General features: G+C 37.7%; 1 protein-coding gene across 13 annotated transcripts in view; it reads right to left on the reverse strand.

Moving 5' to 3' along the window:
• The window catches only part of ptprub (protein tyrosine phosphatase receptor type Ub), a 272,915-nt gene that overhangs the window by 64,075 nt on the left and 194,735 nt on the right, over nucleotides 1-14,105 (reverse strand). For all 13 annotated transcript variants that reach the window (XM_048153155.1, XM_048153156.1, XM_048153166.1 and 10 more), the window contains exons 12-13: nucleotides 13,659-13,932; nucleotides 3,910-3,946 (exon numbers count right to left, since the gene is read on the reverse strand). In XM_048153155.1, coding sequence (XP_048009112.1) covers nucleotides 3,910-3,946; nucleotides 13,659-13,932 — 311 coding nt within the window. The remainder of the gene's footprint in view (nucleotides 1-3,909; nucleotides 3,947-13,658; nucleotides 13,933-14,105) is intronic.

Consider the following 14,105-nt stretch of genomic DNA (forward strand, 5'->3'; position numbering starts at 1 on the left):
TCCTCCTCTTGGCTTCATGCTCGGAAGGCTAGTCGTCACCCTCATTACTCAGTCTCAAAAAGAGAGCCAGGTCGATTTAACCGGGAGGCTGTGCTCACTAGCAGCAAACGCCTAAGACTACAATACAGTCCTGCCCGTACTGAGCCCTGATGCCGTTCGATAGAGGGGAGTGCAGTTCTTTTTTGTTGTCTTGACAGGAATTTATGCCTCCTGAACCTTTTCATCTTCCTCTGAGGGGCCTGACAGGTGGGAGCGTGTATCGACAGGCACAGGTGACTCCATCAGTCGTGTTTGATGTAAAGGTTCTTTCTCCTGACCGGACAGGGACCCGAAAACTGATCTCTCTCTGCCTGCGTGCTGCGGCGTATCTTCGCCGAGACTGCCCACCCCAGACAAATCTGCTTTGATACAGTCCACTCCCCTACCGCAAGCAACCAAAACAAACATGATGAAAGAGTGACCTGTTCTCCGTTAGTGCCCTTGACTCCAGAACAGAAAGGGGGTGGGGGGTGTATAAAAGAAAAATCTGTTTGTGTCTAGACACAAAATTTCACTGTAAAACAATACACATCCCAAAGCTGTACACTATGCTTTGCCCTTTAGGGAATTCACGGACGCTAGCAACTCAGGTCGGAAATCTGAGCGCTTGGGGAAAAAGTGCAAATGTAACATTAGCTAGTGAACCATTATGGAGTATTTCTCAGTGGTACAGCTCTGAGAGGTTTGAGCAATGATCATAGAGCTGGACTACTGAGCTGGAAGAGGGAAACCACTTTGGTACCAAAACCTAGCAGAGTCCGTTTAGGCCAAGTTAGATCACTCAGTCACTATGTGAATGGGGAAATCCATATTGTTTTTTCACAAGTGTTTTACCTGTATTTTGACTTACACCTTGCATTGTGGATAATGTTCTGTATAGGGCATTATCCATCAAGTTTACGGATATGCCTTTAACCCTTAAATACAACACAATGCAATGTGTAATTCAAAATACGGGTAAAACACTTAATATGGAAAATGCCTTCATATTAACGCAGTACATTGTGCCCTTTTATATGGACTTTTCTTAGAGTATAGAATGCGGTCGTCACTCCCGTAAATAACCGAAATGTGTGTAAATGCAACCCTATTAAGGACTTAAAGGTGCCCTCGAATGAAAAATTGAATTTATCTTGGCATAGTCAAATAACATACAATGAGTCTCAAACTCCATTGTTTCCTCCTTCTTATATAAATCTCATTTGTTTAAAAGACCTCAGAAGAACAGGCGAATCTCAACATAACACCGACTGTTACGTAACAGTCGGGGTGTACGCCCCAATATTTGCATACGCCAACCCATGTTCCCAATATTATGAAAGGGATTAGACAAGGGCAGCCAGTAACGTCTGGATCTGCACAGGTGAATCAACAGACTAGGTAAGCAAGCAAGAACAATAGCGAAAAAATGCAGATGGAGCAATAATAACTGACATGATCCATGATATTTTTAGTGATATTTGTAAATTGTCTTTCTAAATGTTTCGTTAGCATGTTGCTAATGTACTGATAAATGTGGTTAAAGTTACCATCGTTTCTTACTGTATTCATGGAGACAAGAGCTGTCGCTATTTTCATTTTTAAACACTTGCAGTCTGTATAATGCATAAACACAACTTCATTCTTAATAAATCTCTCCAACAGTGTAGCATTAGCCGTTAGCCACGGATCACAGCCTCAAATTCATTCAGAATCAAATGTAAACAATATAACAGTATACAATACTCACATAATCCGACGCATGCATGCCGCATGCATGACGAACACTTTGTAAAGATCCATTTGAGGGTTATATTAGCTGTGTAAACTTTGTTTATGCACTGTACAAGGCAAGCGCGAGCTCCGTGGGCGTGGAGCACGAGAATTAAAGGGCCAGTAGCCGTGAATCGGCTCATTTATAATGATGCCCCAAAATAGGCAGTTAAAAAAATTAATTAAAAAAAATCTATGGGGTATTTTGAGCTGAAACTTCACAGACACATTCAGGGGACACCTTAGACTTATATTACATCTTTTAAAAAGACATTCTAGGGCACCTTTAAATACAAGACTGACAACTGTATTTTGCTGCTGTGAGAATTTGGCTCAAATCTGCTTGTGAAGTTAAAGTTCTAATAACATATTTCAAATCAGCTATAATCGGACAACAATGACTTCATAAACTTAGTTCAAATCATTAAATTAAAAATGTTATTTTTCAGGCTAGTCCTGCTAATGTGCATACACATTATAGAGTAAACTATCAGGTGATTGGCTGCTGTTACTTTATGATAGGACTTCCTACAGCTGCTGCAGTGGCTCTGTCAATAAGGCAACTGACTTGTTTAACTCTAAAGTGGGACTACAGTTGCCATATTTAGCGTAACAATTTCTCCCATTCAAGTGTTATATCTCCACTCTTTTTGATGTCTCTGATGCTAAAAACAACACTGGTGCACCATCCGCCTGAAGCAAACTGTTAGTTCCAGTGGGATCTGGAAGTAGAATGCTGATGACATGTTAGAAAAGCTGTGACCCTCAGGCATGTAACATTGTGAATAAGTGAATAGCAAATATAAGCTGAGAAAACTCTACTTGTGCAGTCACAATAACAGCATATATTCAATCCACAACAATTTTTAGCCACTCTATCATACTTTAAAGGGTTAGTTCACCCAAAAATGAAAATTCTGTCATTAATTACTTACCCTCAAGTCGTTCCACACCCATAAAACCTTCGTTCATCTTTGGAACACAAATTAAGATATTTTTGATAAAATCCAACAGGCTCAGTAAGGCCTCCATTGACAGAGAGTTAATTAACACATTCAAATGCCCGGAAAGGTACTAAAGACATATTTAAAACAGTTCATGTGACTACAGTTGTTCAACCTTAATGTTATGAAGCGATGAGAATACTTTTGTGCACCAAAAAAAACAAAATAATGACTTCATATTCAACAATATCTAATGATGGGCGATTTCAAGACACTGCTTCATGAAGCTTCGAAGCTTTATGAATCTTTTGTTTCGAATCAGTGATTCAGAGCATGTATCAAACTGCCAAAGTTACGTGAACCATTGAAATTTCAAAACGAAGCCTCGTTTACTGAAATCACGTGACTTTAACGCTCTGAACCACTGATTTGAAACAAAAGATTTGTAAAGCTTCGAAGCTTCATGAAGCAGTGTTTTGAAATCGCCCATCACTAGATGTTGAATAAAGTTGTTATTTTGTTTTTTTTGGCGCAAAAAAGTATTCTCGTCGCTTCATAACATTAAGGTTGAACCACTGTAGCCACATGAACTGTTTTAAATATGTTTTTAGTAGCTTTCTTGACATTTGAAAGTGTAAATTAACTTGCTGTCAATGCAGGCCTCACTGAGCCATTGGATTTTATCAAAAATATCTTAATTTGTGCTCCGAAGATGAACGAAGGTCTTACAGGTGTGGAACGACATGAGGGTGAGTTATGACAGAATTTTCATTTTTGGGTGTACTAACCCTTTAACTTGTTTACAAACTCTACATTCTCTTCATTTTTTAAAAGGGTATTATCATTTTTTTCCCATTAATGTGACAAAAGCAGTTGTAATTGATTTCATGGCCATTTTCTACCTTTTTCTGACCCTTAGAATCAAATATGAATAGAATCCCATTGTAATAAATTACAAAAACATTTTATAATAATAATACAAAATATAGTTTCATGGCTGGTAAAAAATATTTATAGCCTGTCCATTTTCTAAATTCATGTAAATTTTCAGTACATTGATTTCAACCTTGCATACAGAAGGTCAATTCACCTCACACTGTCACAAAAAAAGGAAAAAAAAAACAGCACTTCTACAAAAAAAAAAGTTCTGTAGCATCAGCATTGAATAACTCACCTTTACGGGCGATGCGGATGCAGTTTATCCTTGTTTCCTGTGAGAAAAGAGAACAGAGATGCAGTGTCACGCTGTGGGAAACAGTCAAACGGCAGAAATGAGACTGCACGATACCTGATGTGATGTCAAATGGGCTCACACTGACTTTTGCTGATTCAACAGCAGCATGAATGCCGGTAAAAGAGTAAAATCCATTCAAAAACAGCACTGTGCCTCACTCGACCTACTTGTGTGTGTATTTATTTAGTGTATGGTGATAAGATATAAGCTTTTAATGTACAGAAAATGGCAGCAGAGGACAAAAGTGGCAGGGGGGATGACTTCCAGCCAGGAGAGAATTATAAAAAGGAATTAATTTGTTCAGTTGATGACATACTGGTGTTATGAAAACGACCTTTGTCAAATAGCGCTAATGAGATCCAAGCCCATAATCCAATTCCGGCCTGCCACCTCGACAAGAAGATGCATTATCAAATTAAGATTTACAGATGCTAATTCAGGCATTATGGAACAATTATGCAAATCTTCCCATCCGGAAAAGGAGTGAGAGGCCTCTGCTTAAACTGCGGCTGAATTGCTTTTTTTAATTGAAAACCTATTTCAAACTGCCTTGGCTCCTAAAGCCCATCATAACCCTATATCATCTCGGAAAACATACAAAAGGGAAAGGGAGGGAGGTAGGAAGAGGAAAAAAGGTAGAGACGGACTTGCACTGATGTTTCAAAAGAAGGACGAGGGACACGCATGGATATTTTAGCCCCCCCTAAAACATTCGCACGCTTAAAAATGTCATGTAGGCCAATCCAGGCTTTACGAGAAACCCATCTTTATCTGCTCCAGCAGCCATCATTGGGATGCAAGTGTGCCACGGTTCCCAATACACACTCCCCCATGAGAGCATATCACAGGGATAAAGCAAACACTGCCTGTTTTCTCCATGCACAGAGCCGGTCCTAGATGTCGCACCATAAGAACTCATAGCTCACCATGCGTGTGAGAAAAGACTGACCCCAAATGACAGGCGAGAGACAGCCAGTGGGCTTTGATCAGACAGACGCAGACACAAAGCTTTAAGCTTCCCTGCTCTATTTAATCAAATTTGTGGGAACGGTCATGGCAGGCACTGCAAAAGGGGATCTGTCAGCAAACTCAAGCTAAGTAAATGAATTATGAGCACTATAAATATAACAGGCCCAGGGAGGCATGGGAAAGGAACTTATTAGAAAGCTCCTACTTGGTTCGTGAAGTAGAAGAGGTATGCGAGAAAAAGAGAGCGGAAAAAAGGAGGAAACAAAATCTGCTGTGCAATATGAAAAAAAAAAAGAGATATATATGGTGAATTCAGGTTGATTGGGACACTTTTTCCAATTAATCTCAATGGCAAAATGAGTCCCAATCACCCTGAATTTACCCTATAGTTTAAATTGTAAGGTATAATGAATGATCAATTGTCATGAAAATAATATTAAACATACAGTATATTTGCATAAAGTCCTAAAATCACTTTACTTGTGTACATATACACAACATGCACAATATGTAAGGTGAATAAATAATATAATGTAGTAATAATAAAATGTATATGTATTATAAAATCATTATATTACTTAATACATTTTTTTTTCTATTTTGGGGTGAAATAAGACCATATTTTAGTCAAAAAATTAGTTCATGCCATTCGTTCTACATAATATGCATTGTTATATTATTAATTTAAAATGATAAATTATACACATACCTGTACTTGGGGTGTCAGAATTAACGTGTTAATGCATGCGATTCTTTTTTTTTTTTTCAGTTTAAAGTACTGTTAAAATTATTTAACGCAATGAAAGCAGTGCTTGATTACAGCATTCAGGTGTGCTATAAGGTGCGAAAAACTAACTCAGATCTGTACTGGCATGCTGTCTGTGAAGCGGCTCTCTGTGAACAAGAATGCTGCACAGTGTGTCAACGCTGCAGTGAGTTCTCTTTCGTGCTTGAAAAAACAAAACTTGTGTCAAAATTCCCTTTTATCGAGTATTCTGGTAAACACAGTCTTAAATGAGTTAAGAAGTGTTAAATAAACAAAGAACTGTGAGAAAATAAGCTGTGTGTCAGATCCGCGTCAGGTCTTAAAGTGACAGCAGCCTAATAAACCTGCTGCTGTCTGTGTCATTAATGTTATTCAAAGAACAACAGACAAAGAGAAAATCACTCACTGCTCTTGACTGAATCACTTTTGTAGTCGTTAATCCACCTTATTTTTCAACACGGAAGTAAGGTGTTTTCTGTGAATTTGCGAGACTTCCGATTTATTAGTCGCTATAGGGAAATAATGAGAAGAATATCAAAGTGCAGTATATCAAACTGTTTGTGCTACAAACCAGCGTGTTTATTATTAAGACAATGCATTCAACTAATATGGTAAGAAATAGCAGTTTGCAATATCAAGCAGCATAACAAGCTGTTTTGTACAGCTAAAAATAACTGGAAACGAATGACACTGGAAGCCGGACACATTAAAATTACAAATGGCCGTGCCCGCTCTTACCTGAAAAATAAAGTGGATAAGGATTAATCTACATTCAGTTTATAATTTATGCAGCGAAGACTGTGCAGTGTAACATTTACATTTTTTAAGTAACATTTTTTGTGCATTTTAGCAAGGGAAAAAACCTATTTAAAGGATTAGTCCACTTTCAAATAAAATTTTCTTGATAATTTAAATCAAGAAAATTATCAAGAAATGATGAAAGAAAGATGTTCATGTCTTTCTTTCGTCAGATGAAAAGAAATTAAGGTTTTTGATGAAAACATTCAAGGATTTTTCTCCATATAGTGGACTTCAATGGCCTCCAGATGGTTGAAGGTCAAAATTACAGTTTCAGTGCAGCTTCAAAGGGCTTTAAATGATACCAGACGAGGAATAAAGGTCTTATATAGTGAAAAGAAAAGCTTGAAAAGCTTACGCTGTATGTCCTACACCTTCCCTATTCAACTTACGGAACGAACGCAGTGCCAGTTTTGTTTTTTTCTGTAAGTAGAATAGGGAAGGCTTTGGACATACAGCGTAAGCTTTTTGAAGAATACGGAAAGCGGAAGCATGTGCACAGCGATCATTTGTGTTTATAAAGCATATACAGTTGTATTTTATTTTTTCGAAAATGACCGATTGTTTCACTAGATAAGACCCTTATTCCTCGTCTGGTATCGTTTAACTCCCTGAGGTCTGAAAACGCGTCGGCGCGTTTTCAGGTTTTTTTTCACATTGCAGCAAAACAGACTTAAAATACTCTGTCAATTTTTGTCATAGAGACATAAGTAATATATCAATTGAAACTATAGAATATCTTCTTTTATTTGTATACACTCAGAGTAAAAACAAAATGTTGTGCTTTTTGCAAAATAAAGAAAACTAAAATGATGTATGATCTGTCCTCTCCCTCTGAACAAAGTTTAATCTGATAGTTCTCAGAAAATGAACTATAACTTAGTGAATACTAATCACAAAAAAAATAGACTTATGTCTAAAAAAACGTTGAAATGTCAGGTTTTAAATCGTGTAAGTCAAATCGAAAACAAAAATTCTGTGTTTATGTAATCTGTATGAAAAGAGACACATGTCAGAAGTCTGTGATTCAGCTCATTATCTGCTAATGCGGCCACGCCCACGGAGCCAGCGCTATTCAGACGCAAATTCAGAGGCAATACATGCACACATCATCTCAATCGTGTATTTATTGTCTTGAAAAGCGTTTATCTGGATGTTAAAGCCATGGTTAGCGAGCTTTAGAAGACATGCAGTTAGCTCCTGGTTCTTCTTCTTCTTTAGAATAATTTGTGGACTAAATGTGCACAGAGAGCGCCCTCCGGCTGCAAGTATGAATTGAAAACACCATTCCTGAAATGTCCTCTTCTTTACAATAATTTGTGGACTAAAGGTGTACAGAGCGCCCTCCGACTGCAAGTATGAATTGAAAACACCAGCGCTCATAGTGATAACAATGAATATAGAATAAATATAACTCCTCTGTATAGAAAATTGACATAAACATATGAGAATCCATCAATATTTCTCCAAATGTGAATGCTTTTAAACTAAAAACCTATATTCAGACTCTTTGCATCACAGAAATACATTATATTTTAAAGAATAGAATACCATTATTTTAAATTGACTGAGACATGATTACAGAGGGTTTTTTTCACAGCCTACCTGACTGAAAGGCCTCATTATTATGCAGCACCATTAGAGGTTCTTTATGCGATTCTTTTGTCTTCTCAGGTATTCACACCTCCAAGCATACTGTGTTTCTTGACAAAAAGTGTCTTACAAAAACTAAATCAATATATTGTTTTATATGAACAAGTAGGCATTATAATTTTTACATCACTTTGAAGCAAAAACTCTAGCCTACAACCCCCATTACCCAGAAGTCTTGTAAACACAGATTTAATATATATTTTTGGCCTTATTTCAGTGACTAAATTTTTTTGTTTTTTCAATAACCATGCATAAACGTTATTCCTTCAAAAACACAAACATGTACATACATGTTCCTCACATATTATGGTAGCCTAGTTTGTGCTGAATACAGTGTAATGACACTTTTTCCATTAATATGTTTATGAACAACTGAAAAAAGCACAAATGTCAGGGCATGTCAAAACTTCTCCAGGCCCCAAATCAGCCTCAGACTCCTTAAAGCCCTTTGAAGCTGCAATGAAACTGTAATTTTGACCTTCAACAGTTTGGAGGCCATTGAAGTCCACTATAAGGAGAATAATCCTGGAATGTTTCCATCAAAAACCTTAATTTCTTTTCAACTGAAGAAAGAAAGACATGAACATCTTGGATGACATGGGGGTGAGTAAGTTATCAGGGAAATTTTATTTGAAAGTGGACTAATCCTTTAATAGAGTCATCAGTGTCAGTACTAGTACCAGTGAATCTGGCCTTCATTCATAATGCTTATAAAAGACTCCTTTAAACAATTATTTAAAATATACTGTCTATTTGTTTCCACAGTATTTTGGAGATTCAATATGAAAGTATTACAACATAAAAATATATTAAAAACTTTAACTTTAGGTGCGATTAATCACGATTAATTACAGATTTTGTTATTTTTTTAATTGACTGACATCACTAATACATACTATAAAATTAGAAATAATTCTAAATTATAAATATGAACTAGACTTACATGTAAAATATTTTGGTGAGAAACATCAGCATCAGATCATGCCATTAATCCTGGTAAAACAGAGCAAAAGATGCCAATTGGAGAGAAAAAGTCTCATTGAATGTGTCTGGTCAGTCCTATAGGGTTTAGTACCATAAAAAGAAAAGGAAAAAAAGAAAAAGCAACATTTTTCTGTGTGCACGAGTGAAAGAGAGCGTTTGGTAGCTTCAATCTTTTTGTTTTGCCTCTAAGGACTGTTAAGGAAGCGGAGGACCAAAAAAAAGCAAACAAAGAGCAGAGAGGAAAAAGGAAGAAAAACAGCCCTTTGTAAACAGCTGAGAATCAAAGATCTGTTAAAAGCATCTTTATATATATTTATCACTGAAAGCAATTACATGAAGCCCTGACAGCATTCACAGCTCTCTAATGGCTAATTGTCAGAATTATGGCCAAAAATGCAGCAGAGGACTTTCTTTCTTGTGCTGCTGCCAAAAGCTTTGAAAACCACTTACAGCCATAAAGTTGGCCAAGAGACAAAGCAAAGTATATTAGCATTGTTTATATGCAGTCAGGATAAAAAAAACCCAGAACTGTTTAAATTGGTAACAGGGGAGTGCTAAATGCTAGCTAAGTCTCCTGAGCTACGTTCCCTTTAGCTTAGACTGTCAGCCTTTACGGCAGTTATTGCAGCATAAAATAGAGCTGAATAAAAATGAATATTTAGCTAAAGGTCGGTCAAGTAAATCAGCAGAGCCCAAAGGAGACTGAACCCTGCGATCAGTTTCCAAGACGTATGGTTTGAAGTAAGAAGAAACCAAAAGGGGAGGTGGAGTCACAATGGCTTGGCTGACAGGTGCATTTCAGTCTGTAAAGCGTGAGAAGCCCTGAGGGGTTCGGCGGGGAGGGAGTTTGTGTTTGTACTATAGGTCATCTAGAGGCATTTTCCTTCAAGGCTGCCAAAAAAAAAACCCAACTGTGTAATAGCGTAGGTAAAGTCCGTCCAAGTTTTGTGTCTCTGAATTGCTGTTCAGAAGAGTGGAATGAGCCAAGCTGGCTCATCCATTCCTCCAGGTGCTGAGCCAATGTGATAACCTTCTTCTAAATGTCAGCCACATCTTTTTGAGCATGAGGTTTGCTAGCTGGTGTCAAATCTAAATGAACCATTAAAAAAATCTTTTTACTCCCACAACCTTGAAATGCTCTGAGGTTTAATAGTGCATAATTGAGTACGGCAGGTAACTAACAACCATGAAACGGAAAAAAATCTGAGAAATTTCCAAGATGGAGGTTCGCTTGTGCACAGTTACTGTATAAATTGCTTTATTCATCATCCACACAGCACTGTTGAGAAAAACAACTAAAATTAATGACACTACTAACTTTTTTTCCCCGTCAATTTACAAAAGTGTGACAGTAGTTCAAATATTTTTTCTGATTGACTTTAGTGAATTGATTTGTTTAGACCACGGGTAGGCAAGTTCGGTCCTAGAGAGCCGTTGTCCTGCTGAGTTTAGCTCCAACCTTAATCAAACACACCTGAACAAGCTAATCAAGCTCTTCAGGATTACTAAGGCTATAGGCAGCTGAAGGTTTTTTTTTCAGGGTTGGAGCTAAACTCTGCAGGACAGCGGCTCTCTAGGACCGAACTTGCCTATCCCTGGTTTAGACTCAATTCAGATAAAAAACAATGATTCACTCTTCTGACATAAAAAAAAAAATAAAAAAATAAAAAATCAGGATTTACTAAAGACAGTGAAAAAAATAGTGCTGAAAAGGCGTTGACAAGGGTTATTTTTAGCATCTGACCTTATTGCATATGCATTTGTAGGAGTTTCCCTTTCAGATGCAAAATTTATGGGAGGAGAGTATTTGAATGAATCATACAAGATGATTTACTAAGGTTTGTGCTAGTCAATTTACTGGTATTTGCACAATTATTTACCTTTATTATCATTATTTTCTTTAATTTGCATGTAGTCAGTAGATCAAGGGCAGAAATTTCCACTCCCAGCGTCGCTTCTATGGAATAGCACTTTCATGATAATTTGCCCTGCTTAGTAAATCTGGCCCTTAATGGTTCAAAATAAATTAAATGTTTTTTTTTGTTTGTTTGTTTTTTTTTTTTTTGTGCCAGAATATAATTAATTAATATGAATAATTAATTAGATCGAAACTGAAGAGAATCGGGACTGGAAGTAAAGTGTGTTGCGAAAGTATTCATACCCCTTCAGCATAAGGCTGCAACATGACAAAATATAGGGAAAAAATAAAGGAGCATGAATACTTTTACAAGGCACTGTATATTAACTACAGTAGCACCACCAAATATGGACAGGGAACGGTACCATTATCATCTCCCAGTGGGTCATGGGTCTTTACGGAATGCTGCCATCCACAACAAACTGTATTTCCGTCCACTGGAAAAGTACTACTCTGGTTTAATCAAACGCTTTATTAAGCAAGATCTATATTTTGCTTCTGACAAATGCTTTTTTCCTATTTAGAAACTTATTTGGCACCTTTCCGGATCAATTTTGAGCAGCCAGAGATTCCCTTTCCCCCGGCTGTTTTCCAAGCTCTGTCTTGCTTGCTCTGTCGAGCCCATTCTGTCTCTCAGCCCCAGCCATTTCTAACAACATAAACTGCCAGCTGATCTATTTCTGATCAGCTGCACCTGTGCCCAATTATCCCTGTGAAATGGTTTATGCCAGCAAGATGGTATTCCTTGTTGTTTATCCTCTTATCTAGGCACGGACGGGGAGCACAGGGGCTGTTTTTCCCATTTGAAAAAGGCCTGGACACCCAAAGCTTGGTGTGTGCTGATACTCTATTATTAATTTCATACTGGGACTGAGACACACATTATCTTATGGGGCTGAACAGTAGGAGAGGGGAAGAAAAACAACATCCCGTAAGAACGAGCAATGATATAATGTTTTTGTACATCCAGCTAATTGCAGATTTACTAGCTGCAGGTGCTTCTCACTATTTATTCTAGGTCCCTGTTTTGCACTTTATCTCCCACTGTGCATACTGCAAACAATCTGTAAGAGTGTATAATGATAACATTTCAGATCAGGGTATAAAATCCGTCAAATTTCCACCAAAAAAAGATTATATTCATGTTCAAGATGCAGAAAACCAACAGTGTGTGTCTCAATATGCTCCCTAGTTTAAAAGTAAGGGCATTGCCCAGAGAGTAGGACATTTGTAGGGCTGTCCCATGGTTTCCACTGAAATGCTCTTAGAATTATGCTGCTTGGAGGAGGGATGTCATAGCTGGGAATGACGACACACTCGAGTTGACCGCGTTCCAGTACGCAGGTCAGAAAACTAAGATGGATGTATCCAGGCAAACATTTGTTGTGCTTGCTCTTTCGGAATAGACACATAAAAAAGAAGCATTTTGCACAGATAATGCTGAAGTATCATGTCTACAAATAGAGGTTGGCTATTACTGTGTGCACCACTGACTGAGAGACAAGGACAAACAGAAGTGCTATTAAACAATATATTATACTAATGCCATTAATTACCAATATACTACTAATGTTTTACTACGGTTGATGTGCTGAGCAGCCATCTTGGATTCTGAAGTCATTGTTGTTGCACTTCTCCCGAGTTTCCCAGACCCAACTCCGACTAGAGGGGGCATTCCAATTAGGGCAGGGACAATACATCGATTCACGATACAATGATTCTGGATCGATTCTGATATTTTCGATTCTAAGCTTAGTTTTGGCGTCTAGGCGAGTTTTTAACCGCACGCTCGAATGCTCACAAAGAAGAGTGCTGGAGAGCGCTTGAGTGTTCGGCTGAGTCATGTAAGTGGTTAAATATACTTGCATCTCTGCTCAGAATGCTTTATGACACGAGAATGTAAACACAGCCTACTGCGAACACCCTTGTACTGTAATTCGAACTTCATGAATGATTATTTTAGGTTTCATTGGTGCGTGTAAAGGAACTGGAAGCAAGCAGAGAAAGGGTGTTTCTAAAGAACGTAGTGCCATCTGCTGTTCAAAACTAAGCTCAGAATCGATTTGAGAGAGAATCGCGATACAACTGAAAATATCAAAATCGCTCCAGATTCTTTGTTTCGCGAATCAAGAATCAATGTATTGTTCCAGCCCTAGTTCCAATTAAAAGATCCTACTGGGGACTAGGACATTCCCACTTCCGAGGACAAATGGAATGCACCAATAGTGCTCACTTTATTAATGTATCTATGTTGATAGATTAAAGAAATTAAAGTTGTTAGATTAAAAAAACAAAAAAAGATTAAATATTAGATTTTTATTTGTGCATTATATTTAGTTATTTTTTTTAAATTATGTTTGATTAATGTCAAATTATTTATTTATTAGCTCTGCACAAGGTGCATGATGGCGGGTTGTGTGGTGATGCTATTTATAAATACCATTTGATGTTTAATAAGCAATCTTGTAATCATATCAAATCAAATAACTGAGTAATCAGTGCTCTTTTTTGTGGAACAAGGCACACGCTAGTACTCAAATTCGTATTTAGGATGTACTGAGAACTAGGGATGGGAACGAGACACAAGTTTCTGACACTCACGCCTCTGAAGTTGCTCATGGCCTGGAAGTAGATGAGGTAGTTCTTCCTGGGGTCCAGGGGGGTGTTCCAGTAGCCATTATAGGTGTGGTTGTCCCCCACAGTAAAGGGCGTGGCTTCAGGCAGACTGCTCGGGGGCAGCTCAGCAGTATAGTAGTGTGGAGCTCCACGGGCCTGAGCCTCACCGTGAGATGTAGGAATGGGGAAGCAGTCTTGAACACCCAGTTCTCTCTTCACTTTCCTACCAGCTTCCTCCTCCACGATCACCTGATACGTGCTATGCGTACATACATAAAACAATGTTTTAATGATAATACTATAGGAATAATAGTAATAGCACTTACTAGTGGCATAATGTTGATTCTGGGTTACAGTTTATAATCCATTAAAACATTAAAATACAACATACAAAACATTAAAATACTAGTGTTGAGATACTATTTTAGGTTT

The sequence above is a fragment of the Megalobrama amblycephala genome, linkage group LG13 (genome assembly GCF_018812025.1).
Source record: "Megalobrama amblycephala isolate DHTTF-2021 linkage group LG13, ASM1881202v1, whole genome shotgun sequence".
NCBI lineage: Eukaryota > Metazoa > Chordata > Actinopteri > Cypriniformes > Xenocyprididae > Megalobrama > Megalobrama amblycephala.